The sequence below is a fragment of the Sabethes cyaneus genome, chromosome 3 (genome assembly GCF_943734655.1).
Source record: "Sabethes cyaneus chromosome 3, idSabCyanKW18_F2, whole genome shotgun sequence".
Taxonomy (NCBI): Eukaryota; Metazoa; Arthropoda; class Insecta; order Diptera; family Culicidae; genus Sabethes; species Sabethes cyaneus.
This window is the reverse complement of record NC_071355.1, coordinates 71,330,615-71,352,374: the sequence shown is the minus strand read 5'-3', so window position 1 is coordinate 71,352,374 and position 21,760 is coordinate 71,330,615. Positions and strand designations below refer to the sequence as shown.

General features: G+C 35.7%; 1 protein-coding gene across 1 annotated transcript; it reads left to right on the top strand.

The window, feature by feature from the left end:
• Positions 1-17,951: 17,951 nt before the first annotated feature.
• On the top strand, positions 17,952-19,007 carry LOC128739699 (zinc finger protein 333-like). The gene has a single exon (XM_053835197.1). The coding sequence runs from the start codon at positions 17,952-17,954 to the stop codon at positions 19,005-19,007; it is 1,056 nt and encodes a 351-aa protein (XP_053691172.1).
• The last annotated feature ends 2,753 nt before the right edge of the window (positions 19,008-21,760 follow it).

Sequence of the window (21,760 nt, the reverse complement as noted above, 5' to 3'; positions counted from 1 at the left end):
ATCAACGTAACCAACCGTAGATCCGTTGTAAGTAGTCTAAAACAAATAAAACAAAAGTGTAAAAAAGTATACTTACCAGATCGAACCTCTGCATTCGCAGCCGCGGAAATTACTAGTAGGGTAGCTCACCCCAAGTTGACCTTAGGCACAAAACGTATTGCCAAACCATAAATTGTAGCAAGCGTAGGATAGGAAGAAAGTGTTAGCGGAAAACGTAAAACCACTTCTTGTAAGTTAAATGTATATATTTTGAAAATTTGTTTTAATTTAAATATATTGCAGTTTGAGCATTACCGAAAAATAATCGGTTGCTACAGAAAATTGGTTCGTATCCGAACAATTGTCATTCTTGTGTACGAGTTGTCTGCTCTAAAGTATTTGAATATTGCGTGTTTCATTAAAAGTTATCCGCTGCGCAATTCAAAATGAAATGCTCTTTCATGATTGCTGGATCGATTTTGTCGTTAACAGAACAAGTTAAGCAAAATTCAAGAGCAAATCCAAGCAATAGAGATCGTTGCAGTTGTACAAAAAACACACTGTTATATGACAGAACCAAATAGAGCATGTTATTATGACAGAAGAACCAGTTATGCTGCTATTGTCATTACCACGGAAACGTTTTGGTACTTGACATAATATTGTGCATTGCAAGAAATCTTTTCATTCTCGGAAAGTTCATAGCAAGCTGTCAAAATAATTCTGTATTGAGCGAAGCTGACGAATTTTCGTTAATTGAATATCGATATTTTTCACATATCGATACGTATACTCAGCTGAAAGCATAATCAGCAAAATTGCTCGCATCACGTGACGATCTGCATTTTACATTTATTTTTAACACTCCGTATAACATGTTAACATTTACAAAGCTGTTATATGCATACCGAAATTAACTATTTCAAAAAAAAACTATATCGAGATTTCGTCCACGAATATCGATACCAGTTATATCGATACATTATCGCCCAATGCTGACCTCGCCAAATATTGAAGGATGTGCTTTTGTCCAGAGCTGCCATACAAATAGATTAATTTCTATTGTTTAGATATTTGCAACCGGAAAGGAAAGGACTTCTTAAATTGTGTTACTATTTACACATATTTTTATACTTATGATAGGGTATGTTGCTACATCGTCGTAATTGCCTATTCCCGTCTTATCCAACACAAATTATTAAAAATATCAGCATTTTTATGACAAACAATGCAAAAATAGTTATTCCCTACTATTTTAGTTAGTTGTCTATCATACGCGATCAATCAAAGTGAGCTGAGATCTATTTAAATGCTTTTTATCATTAAAGAAGTCCTAGCAGCCAAATTTCCTACGTTTTTTCGTGCGACGAAGAAGACAATGTCGACTAATCGTTTTAATTTCCGTCATTCATAAATGAAAACAACTCATGCAAGGCATTGTCGTTATTCTACAGCCAGAAAAACTTGCCTGACCTGCAGAAATTTTGTAGAATAACATTTGTCATGTCGTCCTACACAAATACATGCGCGTTAGCTTCGTAAACATTGTTGTGATTTTTAGTTCGGACGATGAAAAATTTTGATGGACGGATTTTAAAACGGTACGACAAATTTTAGCAATGAAGTCAGTTGCGTAATTTCAAAAATATGCTTTAATGGTCGCTTTTCAGTGATTTCAAAGTTCACGGATCGGAAGGTAAGTGTGTTTTAGTCAAATCAGCACAAGAACTTTTGGAGTATTCATTAAATCCATCCAGCAAATGATGAAAATTAGAATGGCTTTCCTTATTACGACGGGAATTAGAAAAAGACCCTATTCAATGAATTTATATAATACATATTTTTGAATGTAAAAGGTTAAAGACGTTTTTACCTTTGTTATACTATAACAAAGGTTTAAAAATTGGTCGAAAAACACGAAATTGATCCGAGGCCCAGAGGGCCAAGTCACATATACCAATCGATAGGGTTCGACGATTTGAGCAATGTCTGTGTGTGTGTGTGTGTGTGTGTATGTATGTAATGATTTTTTCTATCGCCTGTTTCTCAGAGATGGCTGAACCGAATCGTTCGCTATTACTTTTGTTTGAAAGGTATTATTGTCTAGTAGATCACTATTGAGTTGTTTCGTGATACGACGTTTCATTTAAAAGTTATAAGCAAAAATGTGAAAAATACGTGACACGGGTTTCTCCGGAACTACATGACCGATTTCAACGATCTTAGTATCAAATGAAAGCCCTTATTAAAGCTAAATTGTTCAGGATTTTTTTATTGAAAACAAACAAGTAGTTTAGAAGTTAGCCTTAAAAAACCTGTTTTGACAAGGTAATAATTATCGCCTGTTTCTTAGAGACGGCCAAACCAATTTATGCGCTATTAGTCTCATTTGAAAGATAATATAACCTAATAGATCACTATTGAATGATTTTTTGATTGGACGTTTAATTTGAAAGTTATGAGCAACCGTATATACCACACCAAAATCTATACCTATAAAGAAGGATTTCTGTCTGTCTGTCTGTCTGTCTGTCTGTCTGTCTGTCTGTCCGTATGTTCCTTATAGAATCGAAAACTACTAAACCAATCGGCATGAAAATATGCATGTAGAGGTTTTTTGGGGCCAGGAAAGGTTTTAGTGATGGTTAGAAACCCCTCCCCCCACTAAGAGGGGGGGCTCCCATACAAATGAAACACAAATTTCTGCATAACTCGACAACTGATCAAGCAAATAGAACAAAATTTGGCATGTGGGTGTTTTCGGTGACAAGAATTTATTCTATGGTAAATTGAGACCCCTCCCCTCTGTATAAGGGGAATTATAACTCCTCTCCTCTTTAAAAGGGGGGGCTTCCATACAAATTTCCTCATAACTCGAGAACTAATCAAGCAAATGGAACCAAATTTGGCATGTGAAGGTTTTCGAGGGCAAGAATATTTTCTATAGTAAATTAGGACCCCTCCCCACTTTAAGAGGGGGGGCTCCTGTACCAAAGAAACACAATTTTCCTCATAACTCGAGAAGTAATTAAGCAAATGGAACCAAATTTGGCACCTGGGTGTTTTTGGAGACAAAATTTTTTTCTATGATGAATTGGGACCCCTCCCCACTTTAGGAAGGGGGGCTCCTATACAAATGAAATGCAAATTTTCTCATAACTCGAGAGCTAATCAAGCAAATGAAACCAAATTTGGCATGTGGAGGTTTCTGGAGGCAAAAATATTTTCTATGGTGAATTAGGACCCCTCCCAACTTTAAGAGGGGGGGCTCCTATACAAATGAAATACAAATTTCCTCATAATTCGAGAACTAATCAAGCAAATGGAACCATATTTGGCATGTGAGTGTTTTTGGAGGCAACCATTTTTTCTATGATGAATTAGGACCCCTTACCTTTTTAAGAGGGGGGGGGGGGCTCTCATACAAACGAAATACAAATTCCCTCATAACTCTAGAACTAATCAAGCAAATGGAACCAAATTTATCATGTGGGTGTTTTTGTAGGCAAGAATATTTTTATGGTATATTTTCTATGGATTTCCCCACTTTAAGAGGGGGGGGGGCTCCTATACAAATGAAAAACAAATTTCCTCATAACTCGAGAACTAATCAAGCAAATGGAACCAAATTTGACATGTAAGTGGTTTTGGACGCAAGATTTTTTTCTATGGTGAATTGAGACCCCTCTCTTCTTTAGAAAGCGAGTTATGGCCCATCTCCCGTTTAAGAAGGTGGGCTTCCATACAAATGAAATGCAAATTTCCTCTTATCTCGAGAACTAATCAATCAAATGGAACCAAATTTGGCATGTGGGAGTTTTAGATGGCAGAAATTTTTTCTATGGTGAATTACGACCCCTTCCCTTTTTAAGAGGTGAGCTCCCATACAAATGAAATTCAAATTTCCTTATAACTTGAGAACTAATCAAGCAAATGGAACCAAATTTGGCATGTGGGAGATTTTGGAGTCTTGAATTTATTTTACGATAGTTAGAGACCTCTCACCCCTGTGGTAGGGGTATATGGACTCTCATACAAATAAAACAGAAATTTTTGCGAAACTCAAAAACTAATCGAACTCGAGAAATTCGAGACTCTTCCATAAAACATTAGTCAATACAAGACCACAAAAACTATCTATAGTAACACTAGATCATTCAAGACGAGACGGTCGCGAGTGTTGCCGGTGACCCGCCGTCGGAAGCGCCGCCCACTGGGGGGCTTGCAAAACTCGAGATTGTGACAAAGATCATCCGAGATTCATGATTTATGTACAACACAGGTTAATTTGTGGCAATACGAAGTTTGTCGGGTCAGCTAGTTAACAATAATTTAGAATGATTTTAACGAAGAAAATTTACCTAATTTCAATTATTTTAATATCAAACGAGAGGTTTTCACACTACGAATATATATGCAAAATTTCATAAGAATTGGTTTTACCGGTCAAAAGATATTAACCCTCGAACACTCGCGCCAACTTTTGTAATACAGTTACTCGCGCGCAAAATAGTCCCAAACCAAAGAAAACGTGTGCAAGGGAGTTTTGACTGGGAAAACTTGGTTTTAAGTCTATTAAACCATTGTAAGAGTTTCTTGAAATTGAAAGCTCTATCGTCTGGTAGAATTTAAATTTTGATTAATCCCCCTAAAAGTGAAATAAAAAATTTATTTTTCTTCAGTGTCAATATAACACATTGATGTGTTCTGCAAAGTTATAGAACATATTATTACAAGAAATTTTGTTGAAGACTGTAACCTTCTATCTCTGCAGCGAAGATAGAAAAATCTTATTTATTGTATATGAATTTGTAAAATCAGTTTTTCTATTTTTGCTCTTTTTGTAATTGTTGTATAACTTTTATATGTACTACAAAATTATACAAATAATAAAAATACACAACTTTGCTGAAAATAGTATACCTGTATGTTTGCTTGTTTAGGAACTGTAGAACTTTGATTATAAAGAATGCCCCAATTTTGACTCCGAATTACTCGACTACCAGCAGACGGATACATTTTAAACATTTTACATTTGCTGATAGTTTTGCTGCATACATTTTCCCAACAGTTTAAATTATTAATGCATTGAATAATTATGACATTTTGCGCACAATAAGTTTGTTGAAGAATATACGTTAGTTAAACAACGTTTTGTAACTTTATAACAATATGGCATTGGAAAACCTACACGTGTTGTATCAAATACAACAGCGTGAGTAACCGAAGGTTAATAAAAATTGATGAAAATTATACAAGAAAACTCTACTGATGTGATTCAAATAGAATAGCCACAGAGAACAGACATCCAAGCAAAAGGTCCCCACTTGGATAAAACTTATGTCAAATTAGTTGGGAAACTATAGTGATGATGTCGCTGAAGGCGCATAAAATTCTACACTAAACTCACAACAGCTAGCTTCTGGCGCTAGCATAACGCTTATAGTCCATATAAACTAGCGCCAGAGGAGCCAAAGGTTGTCAGTGTGCAAATCAAAAGAATCATTTAGTTGGGAAACTATAGTGGTGGTGACGCTAGCATATTAGGTGATTTTAATTTGAAATTTTATCCAACAATTCCCAAAAAATTTGTTCGTAAATGGATGTCTGTTCTCTGTGGAATAGCATTACAGCAAACTATGCATAGTTCAAAAACCTATAAACTAGACCTTTACTAAACAATGTATATGTTAAAGAATAAGATTTCCTCTTACAACTTACTTTTATTTGCACTTGCTCAGATTAATAACAACAGATTAATAATAACTTACTTATCTTTACTCAGCAATTTCATGAAAAAAGGATCTATCAAAATTTAAAAGTGTTCTTATTTTGATCAAATTTTGTAAACTTATTCAATTTTCAAAAATTTTATGTAAACCAACGCACTGCGTAACGATAACCAATAGATGAATTATGTTCCGAAGCCGTGTCGATTTCTATCTCAAATAGCAAGTAAGACCGTATAACAAAGGTTCCTTTCACCACTAGGTGGATTAAATCGGGTTTTTTTTTATGTATTTTTAGTTGCTAAAGCATCAGTAACAATTGCACATATAAACCAAAAAATATTTGGCCACCTTTCCTTGTTCTCTTTGCGGTGATTGACGATGCGGGTTACCGCCGCAACAGGATGAAAATTTATGTAAATAACCGCAATATTGTCAGTTCGTAAAATACTCTATTGAAATAATAAACCAATTCAGATCTCATATGCACAAGGGATTTTTTGCCAAAACAAATGATGATAAACTCTTTCTTCGTTATTTACGCCGCTTTCAAACATCTGTCGTGAACCATGAACCAGCAGTTTTAGGTACGTTTAATTAGTATGGGAGCTGTCACATTGTTACCGGGTTGGTCTGGACAGGTAAAGTAAAACGAGCAGAATCAAATTTGAACAGGCGAACCCAACCAAGGCGGCCCAACATTAGCAAGCTCTTTTTATTTTAGTGCTTTTAATTCCAAATTTAACATATTTCAATAATAAATTGACTTAACAGATTTTAATAATCTAGTTTCAAATGATTTATCTGGTAGACTGTTTCGTGAATAGAAATTTGATCGTGATTTGTTCAAGCAAAATCATGCTATGAAAGGTTTGTTACCACTCCTCTAGTTCAGGTTTTGGGGAGTTTCAAGAGTGTGGGTAGGCATTGTTTGTATATCAATATATCGCAATTATATGAACAAAAGTCATTAAATTTCAGATCTTGTTTAAACCTTGTTTGTTTTTCTTTCTGTGCTACCGACATTTTGACGTATGACTACGTCTTTGGTTACTATACTGGGACACCCAGTCCCACAGTACTTTGTGAAAACGAAAATAGAAGTGTAACGTTTGAATGAAAGATTTCAAATGGTAATAGCTGCTAACCTGGAATTAAACAAAATGAAAACTTATCCAATTTAATTCTACTATGTATTATATATACATGTATACATAGTAAAATTAAATTGGATAAGTTTTCTTTTTATTTAATTCCAGGTTTCGTAATCCACTAAGACGCACCAGAAACTTCAATCAATAACTATTTAACTACTGAACGAAACTGAACAATTTATATGTCGTTAGATAGATAAAATGACCAGCAATTCTAAAGAGAGAGGATAGAAAGCAATTTTATGAAGGACGTAGAGAGGAAATTCCTATACATATGAAACACAACTTTCGTCAAAACTCGAGAACTAATCAAACAACTGGAACCAAATTTGGCATGTGGAGGTTTTTGGAGGCATGAATTTATTTTATGATGGTTTGATATGATAGAAGGATAAAGACTCTCATACGAATAAAACAGAAATTTTTGCGTATGTGCTATATTTTCTGCTATGTAACAAGTGGTGAGCTGTGAAAGTAAACTAGTAAAATCTTCTGGGAGCAAGAGACAGTGAATCGACGCCACTAACTTACGCACCTGTTGCGCGTATTCGCGCTGAACGTGCTTTAGCTTCAATGTTATTTGAAGCCAATGGTCCTTTTAAAGGCCACAAGTGAGTTAAAGTAAGATTATTGAAATATGTCAAGCTACGCATAATCATATTAAATACAATAATCTGTGGGCTGGTCATTCAGTACTATTTCAACCTTTGTGATGGTGATTTTTAAAAGAAATCTCTATGTCTCAATGGTTGCAGGCGTTGAACTTATGAACCCCCCTCCACGTATTCTCAAATCCACTATTGCATTTAATAAAAAATTTAATCTGAATATTTCGCTCTTCTCTTTTAAACTTTCGCTTGAACAATGATTTTTATAAACATATGTATGCCAGAAATGCAGTTTACATTAGTCTTTGATCTCATGATCTGATTTTTTTGTTAAGGAGGACTTATACTACTAAATCTGATATAGTCCTACGTCACCGTTTCGTACAACCCTTAGGGCTGCATACCTTGTAGTTTGTTAAGAAAAAAAATCTCTGACGCTATTTATGTTTGAAACCGCTTGTTCCTTGGTGAACCTTTTAGTCATATGAATATCAGGCCATTCCTCAGCGGATGCTGGTTCTCAATAATAACGTGTTTATCTTTGTATATTAAGGATGCAAACGCACCACCATTAGAAGCGATTGTCATTAGTCCCCAATAGCATTTGTCCAGTCTGGTGGTGCACTCCGGATGAAGTGCACTACTGCGTTAGGGGTTGTTCTCCAAATATCAGGGGTTCTAAGTTAACAGCTCTCTGTCGAAGAACCTTAATCTTTAATTAAATATTGCCGGACATCGGCATAACAGGCTATCCAAGTCTTTTTTATAAACCACAAATTCGACATATACCCCCTTGAAGTTTCCCTATAAGGTTCAGATGATAGCGGTTCGGACAATGTCCTGCATTCGACCGCATGTTTCCGAACAGTACAGTTCTCGACGGTTACTCATAAGTGGTTTAAAAGAAAATTTATTCGTTATCGCCCAATCTTCCTTTCGCATCAAAATCCTTGTTCTTTTTGAATACAATAGTGTATTATAATAATAGAAAACAAATAATACTAGTGGAAAATATAATTCGTTTTACAGGTCGTCAGACCTAACCTCGAAATGAATCAACCACCGCCTGACCCCGGAGCGTCCGGTGGTATTCCGGTGAAAAAACAATATATCAAGTATGAATATCATCATACAGATGTTGGACCCTTTCGCCTTATCGCAGAACTGCTGGATTACGAAAACGGAGATAAGATCAACAAGCTATCATTGGGAAAATTGCTATGTAAATCTGCTGAATACAGAGAAAATGTGATCAATATGCGACCATTAGGAAGAAAGAAGCTGCTGATATTTGTCAAGAACTACACTGTAGCCAACCAAATACAAGATGATAAAACGATTAAGGAACGCAACTATAAGATTTACATTCCACGAAGCTTTATCTCAATCACCGGCGTGATTGCAGGAGATCCAAATGATATGACAATACCAGAAATCCAAGAAAACATAACCTGTGAAGTTCCGATTCTCAACATCTACAGATTGAATCGATATGTCGACGAAGTAAAAATTCCTAGCAACCGAATCAGCATCACATTCCGTTCAAATAAATTACCTGACGAGGTTAAATTATACTGCTGCATAAACAAAGTCCTACCGTTTGTCAACAAACCGATACTATGTCACAATTGCTTACGTTATGGTCACAAAACTAACACTTTTTTTTTTTTTTTTTTTTAACCCTCCACACACCCCCGTTACCAAAAAGCTCACACAGAGAGCCCCCTGGTATCGGACACTTACAGACCTCAGCTAGTAGGAAAAAACTGGACAGCGAACAAACTAAACACAAATTTATAGCTGAGGTATTTACAAAAGAGGTATAATTACTAATTTATTACACAATGAGCACCCAGTGGAATTTATGATTCCTTTTAAGGGGCTCAAAAATAAAAAATAAGCTTAACATTAAACTAAAAACAAAAATAAACTAGGCTACTGGTTTCAATCAACAAAAAAAAAAATGTTAATATTGTTTTAATTTACATACGGTAGGTTGATACGGCTAGATTATATAATTACTTATATTAGTTTTGAGGTAGATCTTACCGCAGATGTGAAATTTGTACCAAGCAGCACGAAGGCGTAGAGCGTTCTGATTGCACTAACATTAAAACGTGCCTGTACTGTAAAACAGTTGGAAAGCATTGTACAACCGACGTAGATGTATGCCTAGAATGGGCACGTCAAAGAAATATTAAAACCATCATGGCTAAAACCAATATGACATATCTCGAAGCAAAAGAAATGAACCCTACTCTAACACAAAACCGGTACGAATTACTTAACAATTTAACGGAATTCCCAACATTGGCTGATTCATACGCTAAGATGACAGCAGGAAACTTCAAGACCAGAGACACGAATCAATATAAGACGCTGAAAATGAAACGCCCAGTAGAAGAGGTCAATATCGCAGATACTTTGATCAAACACAATGACAAAAACCTGATTTAATCCACCCAGTGGTGAAAGGAACCTTTGTTATACAGTCTTACTTGCAATTTGAGATAGAAATCGACACGTTTGGTTTACATGAAATTTTTGGAAATTGAATAAGTTTACAAAATTTGAACCAGATAGAAGCACAGAAGCACTTATAAATTTTGATAGTTTCTTTTCTCATGAAATTGCTGAGTAAGTTGTTACTAATGAGGGTAAGTGCAAGTAAAAGTAAGTTGTAAGATGAAATATTATTCTTTAACGTATACATTGCGTAGTAAAGGTCTATAGTTAATAGATTTTTGAACCATGCATAATTTCATGTAACGCCATTCTATTTGATTCACAACAATAAAGTTTTCTTGAATAAATTTCATCAATTTTTATGAACCTTCGGTTACTCACGTTGTTGTATTTTGTACACCATATGTAGGTTTTTGAATGCCATATTGTTATATAGTTACAAATCGTATGTTACGTATATTCTAACGTATATTCTTCAATAAACTTGTTATGAGCAAAATGTCAGAATTATTCAATGCATTAATACTTTAAATTGTTAGCAAAATAGATTAGCAAAATCCGACATCACAGAAACGAAGCAAGTAGCATGTGAGGTGTACCGCAATTGGCCCCAACTGGAATTTTCTTTCGTTTCTTCATATGGAAAAATGGTGTCTGTGTGCAGCAAAACTACCAGCAAATGTAAAATGTTTAAAATGTATCCATCTGTTGGTAGTCGAGTAATTCGGGGTCAAAATCAGGGTATTTTTTATAATCAAAGTTCTACAGTTCGTAAACAAGCAAACATAGAGGTATACTATATTCAGCAAAGTTGTGTATTTTTATTATTTATACAACTTTGTAATACATGAAAAAGTCATACAACAATTACAAAAAGAGCTAAAATAGAAAAACTGATTTTTGAAATTCATATACAATAAATAAGATCTCTTCGTTGAAGAGATAGAAGGTTACTGTCTTCAGCAAAATTTCTTGTAATAATATGCTCTAAAACTTTGCAGAACACATCAATGTGTTATATTGAAACTGAAGGAAAATAATTTTTTTGTTTCACTTTTAGGGGGATTAATCAAAATTCAAATTCTACCAGACGATAGAGCTTTCAATTTTAAGAAACTCTTCCAAAGGTTCGATAAACTTAAAACCAAGTTTTCCTAGTCAAAACTCTAGTGCGCACGTTTTCTTTGGTTTTGGGCTATTGTGCGCGCGAGTAACTGTGTTACAAAAGTTGGCGCGAGTGTTCGAGGGTTAATATCTTTTGACCGGTAAAACCAATTGTTATGAAATTTTGCATATATATTCGTAGTGTGAAAACCTCTCGTTTGATATTGAAATAATTGAAATTAGGTTATTTTTCTTGGTTAAAATCATTATAAATTATAGTTAATTTTGGTGTGGTGTATTGAATTACTCATAACTTTCAAATTAAAGATCCAATCAAAAAACCATTCAATAGTGATCTATCCGGCTATATTACCTGCCACATGAAACTAATAGCACGTAAATCGGTTTGGCCATCTCTGAGAAACAGGCGATCATTTGAACCTTGTCAAAACTGGTTTTTTAAGCATAACTCTTAAACCACTTGTTTGTTATCAATAAAAATTGGCGTGAAGTTTAGCAATAGTGAGAGCTTTCATTTGGTACTAAGATCGATGAAATCGGTTATGTGGTCCCGGAGAAAACCGTGTCACGTAATTTTCACATTTTTGCTTATAACTTTTAAACTAAAAGTCAGACCACGAAACCGTTTAATAGTGATATACTAGGTAAAAATACCTTTCAAATAAAAGTTATAGCAGACGAATCGGTTCAGCCATCTCCGAGAAATAGGCGATTGAAAATTGAAGCGCACACACATACACACATACACACACACACACACACAGACATTGCTCATTCGTCGAACCTGATCGATTGGTATATGTGACACGGCCCTCCGGGCCTCAGATCGACTTCGTGTTTTTCGACCAATTCCTAAACCTTTGTTATATAGTATAACAAAGGTAAAAAGATAAGAAGAAAAAAACGGAACATGAACCCGAGCAGCACGGCGTAGCTCTGTTCAATAAATACCAAGCCACGGAATTCGATCGTTGGGCAAAGCAGACTGAAAAACAACGTCAAGAAGACATCCACCAACAGCTAAACAACGGCGGAAAACCTAAGAAGTTCGGAAATATAAACAAAGGATCAGAAAATCACAATAACAGCGAAAATGATCTTATAAGTCAGTCAATGACTTTTCCAGAAACAGAAATGGATTTGTAATGAGTACCGAAATGAAGATATTTCAATGCAACATTCAAAGCTTGGAGAAGAACAAAGACGAACTTGCTAGACAAATGATAGTTGGAAAATACGACATCGCACTTCTATCGGAAACATGGAGCAAAGAAGCACAGGTAAAGAAATATAATATACCAAATCACTTTACGTTTCTAGATTCAAGAGACGACGGATATGGAGGAGCAGCAATAATCATGAAAAAAGAATATAAGTCCAAAGAATATAAATTGCCGAAGTTCGATTGCATACAATGTGTTGCGAGGGAGATCGTTAATCCTAATATCTTAATTGTCTCAATATATATATCCCCAATTATAAATACAACGGATCTAAAAAACAACTTGATACAAATCATGGACCGATTAAAACAGCACCGAAAAGCGATAATAGGAGGCGACTTTAACGCGCACCATTTTGTGTGGGACAAACGCAAAACTGATCGGAAGGGGTCCATCATAATGGAGATTGTGAATGACACCAAATTTTTGATACTGAACGAAGGACAACATACATTCATTCCAGCAGAAATAAACAAACAAGCTACTTCGATAGATTTAGTAATGACTACGGCAGTATTATATCAGGACACGACGATGCATGTGTTAGATTATGGTATCGGCAGCCGACATTTAGCGATAGAAACGACGATAGTTATCAGCGACAAGAAGAGAGCAGAGTACTTTATAAACAAGAAAAAGATAAAGGAAAATATTTCCAAAATCAGTATTGATGCAGTGGAAAATATAAGTGACATACAATCCCAAATACAAAAAATCATCAAAAAGGCTAGGCAAAAGAACAGGCATGAACCAAAATTTTGGTGGAACAACGAAGTAGAAAAAGCGTGGAATGAAAAAAATAATGCCAGAGCAAAGTTTAATAAAACCAGTGGTTTAGTGGAACTAATAGAACTTAAAAAAGCAGAAGCAAAGTTCACGAGATTAAAAAAATCGCCACTCAAAACAAATTCAAGGAATTTGCCAGCTCAATAGACCCTACGACTCCTTCAAAAATAATTTGGAACGATATCAAACGATTAACTGGCCGCAATAGATGCAAAAGAGAAAATATTCTAGTACACGAAGATAAGGCTTTAGCTCTGAACTTTATGGACAAATATTTTCCATTAGAGGAAGTAGATCGTACACAGATACAGTATACAAATCACAGAGAAATTTTGAACAAAGAAAAGTGGGACGCCTTCCTCGCTACAAAAAAGAAGCACTCGGCAGCCGGATCAGACGGTATATCTTACGAGATAATGAAAATAATCCCTGAAAAATTACAACACCTAATGATCAAAGAGCTAAATACTATTTGGAAAACTGGAGCAATTCCAGAGATTATGAAAACTATTAAAGTAATAGCCATCCCGAAGCCTGGCAAATGTCCAGAATCTATAGAGGGAGTCAGACCACTCTCTATGATCAACTGTCTAAGTAAAACACTAAATGCAGCAATACTCAATGAATATCAGAGCTTCTTGGAAAAAGAAAAACTGCTCCCAGCATTATCATTCGGGTTTCGCAAGAAACGATCAACTACCGACTGCCTTAATTTTGTATCTAATGAGATTTATCGAATTAAAAGAGCGGGTAAAGTGGCAGCAGCGGTTTTTATAGACCTAACAAATGCATTCAATGCAGTGCAAATTGATAAATTAGAAGAAATACTCTATGTACAAATAACACCTCCGGAATACATAAGTTATTTCTCTGCCTTCCTTAGAAAATGAAAAATAAAATTCGCAGTAGGTCAAGAATCTATAGAAAGGACGATTAGCAACGGTCTACCGCAGGGTGACGTACTGTCACCGACCCTGTTTAATATGTACACTAGTAGTCTTCATGAAATAAAAGTCGAAGGAGTCACATTGGTGCAGTACGCGGATGACTTTGGAGTATTAATAGAGGGAAAAAATCTAGAGGAAGTAAAACAGCGAGCACAAATATTTGTAGACAAATTCGTTTTGGAGACTCAAAGTCTAAACCTTGACATCAATCCCAGTAAAACTAAATCCATGATTTTTCAAGCAAATAATAAGGAACTACAGATCGTCATCAGAGGAGAACAAATAGAAACAGTTAGCCATCACAGATATCTGGGTATGCTAATTGATAAATATTTCCGGTTGGGCAGCCACGTACGAGAACTGAAACAAAAAGCAATACAAAGACTCGACATGATAAAAGTAATTAGTGGAACAAGATATGGAGGACACCCGGAAACCCTGAATATAATATGCAACGGACTGATACGAAACTTCTTAGAATACGGAGTAACCATATACAGCTCAACAACAAAAACCAATTTAAACTTTTTAAATGTTATCAATAACCAATGCTTACGCAGAATAACTGGTTGTACAAGAAGCACCCCAATTAATACATTACAAGCCATTGCTGCACAACAACCGATGCAATTTCGAAGGTTTTACGTGGTAGGAAAATACTTGGTTAAAAACAAATATCATAATCTGAAAAAAACATTGGCATACCCGTGGATGAATCGAAGCGACACTCTTATCTGGAGAAAGTTACACAAGAACATCACCACGTTTTCTGCAATATGACTAAGGAAGTTATATCAAACAACAATTACAACTCGGTTGTAGTCGAAATAGATTTATCAAGCGAAGTGTGGAGCAAACGCGTCACGTCAAAAATCGTACTAAAACAACTCACGCTGGGACTGATCCATGGTAAATACGCTGGCAGACAAATATTCTACACAGATGCGTCTAAGCAGCACGACATGTGCGGTATAGGAATTTTCCACGCAGAAAGTAACACCAGACTGTCCTTAAAGCTGAAAAACACAGTATGCATAATGTCAGCCGAATTGGAAGCGATTCACATTGCACTGCAATTTATTCAGAACAGTTCGATATCAGCTGCGGTTATTATGACAGACTCCAAATCAGGACTGGAATTGGTTAAAAATGCTAAACAAAACAATGTCAGAGACGAAGTGATAGACAGCATACTTCAGATTGCACGAGAAACAGATACAACATTACAGTGGATACCTGGTCATGTGGACATAAAGGGAAACGAATTAGCAGACACTTTGGCGAAAGCAGCGATACACAAAGAAATAACAATAAATAATAAAATGTTGATCCACGATGCAATATCGTATTTTCGAAATCTGGCAGACGAGCAAACGCAACAATGGTATGTCAACTATACAGCAGAACTGGGTAAGGGAAGAAAATTTTTTACACTGCAAAACTCTCTTCAAAAAGATCCGTGGCATAAGAAACTACAGCTCAATAACGAAGAAACTCGTACCCCAAACAGAATTTTCTCCGGTCACGACTATTCTAAATATGGTTTATATAGAATGAATCTGGAAAGCGATTGCATATGCGACACATGTGACCAAATAGAAGATGCCAAACATCTCATATTGGCATGCACAAAATACACAAATATCAGGAAAAAGTACAACCTAGATGGCATATGTAACATTCAAAAAATATTTGAGACAAGAAATACGGAAATAATGAAAAATGTAACTAAATTTTTGAAGGAAATCGAAAAATTGATATACCCTTGGATAAATATAACAACAAAAAAAAAGGCAGATCCAAGAGAGTTTAAAGAATAATTGTTGGCGATATAGCGAGTTCATGCTGTGCCATTTTTTGACGTACGATACGTCATATGTGAATGGCCAAAGGGCTGTCACACACCAGAAGTAAGAACAAGAAGAAGACAATGTCCTGTTATAAGACCAGTATAAATGCTTCGATCTTTCTTCGAAAGCTCCAGGATTTTGCGAATCATTGAAATTTTTGGAGAGATAAACCGTTGCTGCATGCCAATGAAAGTGTATCATACCAATTTAATTCCACTTTCGTACATTTCCGTAAAAAAGCAATGGTCGGGGCCACCATTGATCCCAATCATAACCACAACATGACAATAGGGTATGTAGCCGCTTCGTCGTAATTGCCTATTACCATCCTATCCAACACAAATTATTTAAAATATCAGTGTTTTTTTATGACACACAATGCAAAATTAGTTATTTCCTAACATTTTAGTTTGTTGACTAAAGCTTGCTTCATTTGGAATTGGAACAAACTTTTGCTCATATTGTGGTGCTCTTGGTGGACGGATTTGGAAGTTCTTAGCGCCCACGTGTCGGAAATTTTATTAGCTTCACCTATGTATTTTTGACATTCAACAAAATAGCTGTATTTTGTAAACAAACAACATGGAAACCGAAAGAAGGGAAAAAATGTGCACAGTTGTATGGAAAATCCACCGTGGTCTGCATCTAGGCTAACTAAACAGCAGAAAATTGTGTGATTTCAAGAAAATGCTTAAATAGTCGCTTTTTAGTGAATTCAAAGCGCACGTGTGTTTGAGTCAAAACAGCACAAGAACTTTTGGAGTATTTATTAAATCCATCCAAGAAACGATGAAAAGTAGAGTGGCTTTGTTTTACTACTAGTGCTCAGCACAGCAGTAGCTTTATTTGATCAAAAATATCATTTTCAGATTTATTTGATTTTAGGTTGTGTTTTGTAGCGCATCAGCAAGCTTTTAATATGCCTAGTAATTGTCATGTTTCCACTGGTAACGTTTGTTTAATTTACCGGAATTGCACCTAATTCTGCGCATGGTTCCTAATTCTGCGCACCGCATGTTTCCCTTAAAAACCGTAGCGTTCTCAAATGAATGGCTCTATGTACATGAGTTTTCCTAGATGTGTCGATTAAGATAAAAATTTGCAGGACTTTTGAAGTTTTGACTGAAATGTGCGGTGCGCAGAATTAGAGGGGAAACGTTCTGTTTTCGAGAACTCTGTTTGGCGTCCAAAACAGCGCTTCCGATCAAGTTTTGCGGCGCTTCCTTTATGACCTTTGAACTATTTCAAGCTTCTTCAAAGTGGAATTGCCCAAGTGAAATTGGAGTCTTCCAAGTGGAATGCCGGATGCTGTCTCCCTGTTTATGTTCATGTAAAGCAAAAAAAAAATAAGAAGGAGGTGTTATTCTCTCTTTCGTTGGTTTGTTTGTTTTGAGTTATTTGAAAAGGATTAAGGCCTAAGCAGCGCACGAAAGAGAGAAAATGTGCGAGAGAAACTCACTTGGGGTAATGTATCATGTCAGATAGGATTTTCACACACACATATGTTCAGAAAATTATTTTTTGGAATCAATATCAAAAATCAAGATGATTAAAATACCATCATTCTCTTTCGCACCAACAACGCTCCCTCGGCAACCCCTACATCAGGTAGGTAAATTTTACCGACATTTTCGAGTTTTCTATTGGCAGGCAGAATTTTGGGTTTTTTGTCTCTTATTTTTTCGAAAAGTGGTTACCTGTCGTTATGGTAATTTATTTTCTATTCCTTTTTGACTCCGCTTATGATTTGATCTTTTTAAGTAGTAGTAAAATCATAGCTGTAGTTGTGCATAGCCAGTCAGGTAGGTTAAAAATTTTCATTATAAAAAGGTTTGCTAAGAGCTTGAGAATTTAGTCTTGATTTGATTACTGTCTTCAAAGCAAAGCCGTGGGCTTATACCGTCATTAGACATTGGATTAGACATTGTTAGAGTACAGGAAAATTACGGTGCCAGTGTAACGATCCTACTGACTATATCTAGCAAGCACCGCCTAGCCGTGATTACTATCTTACGAATTACGAATAAGCCGCTCAGTTCCGAGTGTTTCAGTACAATCAATTTAATTTGTGTAAATCCTTGAATATGGACGTAGGACAAGAATTTGAATTTGGATCGTCGACTGCAAGTTCGCCAACTTCGGATGAGTTATTGAAGTATAATTTCGAGCCTGTGCCGTGTGAAATAGAATCTACAGAATTGGATAATGCTCCGGCCGGGGAATTTGAATTTGGATCGTCGACTGCAAGTTTGCCAACTTTGGAAGAGTTATCGAAATGCCATTTCGAGTCTGTGCCGTGTGACATTGAATCTATAAAATTGGATGATCTTCCGGCCGGCGGCTGGTTACTCCAGAATACTCCAAGTTTAGGAGATAATACAATAATACAGGATACAGAAGCAGTAACAATATCTACCAGCGTGGCTACGGTGTTTCCCGATAATAGTGATCCTAATAATAATTGTGCTACAGTACAGCAATTAACATCATCGTCAAGTGGCTCTTATTTTCAGCCAGCCGAGTCTAGCTACTCAGGATATTATATTATTTCTCAACCAATTTCCTACGAACAGCCAGTAGTGACTACAGAGGCTCAAATTTTGGAGTCCGTGTTGGCGTCCGTGAAACTTGTTTCACCTCAGGGAGAAGCGATTACAGCCCAGCCTGTCTTTGCAGCTAACAACAGTACCCAATTAGCACCCCAAAATTCCTCTACGAAAAGAAGAAAGCGAAACAATGCAAAAATTGATTATGATACGATCTTCTATTGTAAGGAGTGTGATCAGAAATTCGGCCGTGTAGGCAGTTGGCGGCAGCACAACAACTCTCAGCATTCCGAACTTCCGTTCGAATGCACTAAATGCGGCAAACGTTTTGGCACTCAGACGCAGCTAACGGTGCACAAACTAAATCACACCGCAGCCAAACAAAAATTTGCATGCGACTATCCCGACTGCACTCGTAGGTACGTCCACCGCAAAGATTTACGACGCCACAAGCAGAGTCATGAGGGTTACCAGTTCATATGTGATCTATGTGGCCGTGGATCTGCCCGTAACGATCAATTCCTTAAGCACATGCTAACACACGACAACGATAAAGTTCCACGAAAAAAACTCAAAACAAGTGCAGCGCAGTAGATTTTTATGGTAGAGTTTAAGGGGAGTTAATTTTTTTTTAATTTAATTCAATAATAAATCGATATTAATTTACATATATTTTTTTTCAATTGAGGAGATGAGCATAGATTCAAAACAGATTTGTTGTTGTTGTTTCCACCCGGAAAACAGATTTCTCTTGGTACCAACAGACCAGAATTCTGACCATGCGGTGTAGTCTTCGAAGAAGTTACAGTTTGATCTACGATACTTTGTGAGTAATTTTACCCATAGAAGTATCTAAATAAAAAAATTCTATGAGTAAATATAAATTTCACACCTGAAATGGAAACAAGCAAGTCGTTAAATGATTTTTTTCTAGGCACGTGTAGTGAAGGTAACAATGATTTCAGCAGTGAGTGGGTGGGTGAAATTGGCAATTTGATGGGTTGCAACATAATGCGATACTGATTCCAACAAGCCCTGTGGTTGAACAAAATAATTTGGTTTTAAACAATAATTGAAATAAGCCTCAACCGTATGAGATTAATAGAGCATTCTAAACATGTGATTTGGAGCGTGATAATAAAGATAGCCTACGATTTAATCAAGTTGTAATTGATTATCAGAAGCTGTCAAAGTAGTGTATACTCAATATAAAGCGCGAAAACGCATATCTGAATCACATAGAGGTGATGTAGCGTGTTTTCTTAATCAGTCTGATGTTTTATCAAGGACATATTCAAACTATGAAGCCAGAGTGAACCAATGTGGTTTATGTGGAACGTGTTGTTCCATGATTTTGTTGTTAAGTTGATTTACGAACGTGACCTGGAATAACTCAATATAAACTAACGTAAGTAAGGTTCTAACTTTAAGAATTTAGTAGAAGCAGCTTTAGATATTTTCTTTAAAGTATTTCATTTAACGTATTTCAAAAGTCTATTTTTTTAAGGGACTGGGTCGCAAAAATGTCGTCGAAATCTGCAATGTCCAGAGATTTGTATTGGTTCGATTTCAAGTAAATAACTAATCCAGGAATTTGTCCAGTTTACTAGAACCAAGGATATGGTCCAACGAGTGGTAACGAATTAGACAGCAAGCGTCTGCCCGGTATAATACAGTCAATATTTTCTGCAATCATAGTTTTGACGAGACCAAATTTAAATTTTGTACCGGTTCTAAAATTGAGAACTTTTTTAAAATATTTTCTCTGGATTGGTAGATTTCTGCCCTTTTATTTATGCTCCGTTTGCTTTGTTTGTAGTTTACACGTGTTTTAATTAATAAAAGGTTTCCAATTTTTCGCTAATAAATTTTAATGCGTGCTATTGAATTGTATATCATAATACAATTTTAAAGGATATCAAAGTATCGTGGTTAGCCATTTTTATGAGAAAAATATGACAGTTGGTATAAAGTTCCAATAAACAAGAAAAAAAGGCTTCAGCCGGTTACGTGTCAGTGCACATAATTCCGCGCACTAATTTATCCGGACGTCTGGACGTCTGGTAGGAACTGGAACCATAGACAAACAGACTTAGCAACACAGACAAACATGTACATAACATCTTGGAGCATAATAAGAAAGAGTGCTAATAATAACACATGACAACAACTAAATAAGAAATGGACTGCATTCATCAACGTTAATAGAATAAAACTGCATAAAAGCCGGAAAATGGCTCAAGCTAAAATGTTTGGACAAATTGGGCTTGGATTTACTTATATGATCCTGAAAAAACACCATTTCACATTGGGCCAAAACTAAAAAACGTGCGCGCTTGAATTTTGAGTAGGAAAAGTGTTTGCGAAACCTTTGCAAGTGTTGTTTAAAATTGAAAGCTCTATCCTTTGGTGGAATTCAACTTTTGATTAATCCCCTTAAAAGTAAAATAAAAAAAATATTTTTCGTCATTTTCCATATAAGGTACACCGGGGCAAGTGGGACCTAAAAATGCATTCCACTGGGTTTGGGTTTATTCCACTGTGTTTTCTATACCTATGATTATTTCAAAATTCTTTCAGTACAGAAACTCTTCAGTGGTATCACTTCGAAGGATTAATTACGAAAAAGGCCTATCAATTTATATGAAATGAATCTGGAGGAGAGTTTTTAAAATTATGGCGATAGGTCCCACTTGCCCCGGTAAATGGGGCATATTCAAATTTGATTAAAAAGCATAAAATAATAGTGAATTGTGTAAGTTAACACACAGCAATGTTAAACCATTGCAAGAAGCAATCACTAACAATATTTGTACGCAGGGTTCAATCAAAAATAGCGTTACAAAATCAGATCACAACGGGCGAATTTATAATTTATATAAAACACAGATCGTGAGCAATTACGCTGTAAAGCATTATTGTAATGAAATGTAGTTGACTATGTCGTTGTATCCAATTCTTGGGAAACGTAATTTAGGATTAACCATTGTTTAATAGCTCGAAAATACGATTATGATCTATTTGTTCTACCATGTCCAATTCGGTAGAGTTACTCATAAGAGATAATTACGTTATAATAACCACAACACTTTATTGTTTCAATTCCTGTTGCAGATTTGCTTAATTATATCAAATTTGACTTTCCAAATTCAATTAACATCGTTTAGGTATATCCAAAATGTGACCAGACTGTTTGTTCCCTTATAAGCTGTGCATATGGGCTTCTTTTTTGGGGCCCTTGGTTTAGCCCTTTTCGGTTTTATTTTAAAGCTTTACTGGTATAAATATTATGTAATTGAACTGAAAATGTTCGATAGTTCATCTAAAAAATGTATTAAGACAGGAAG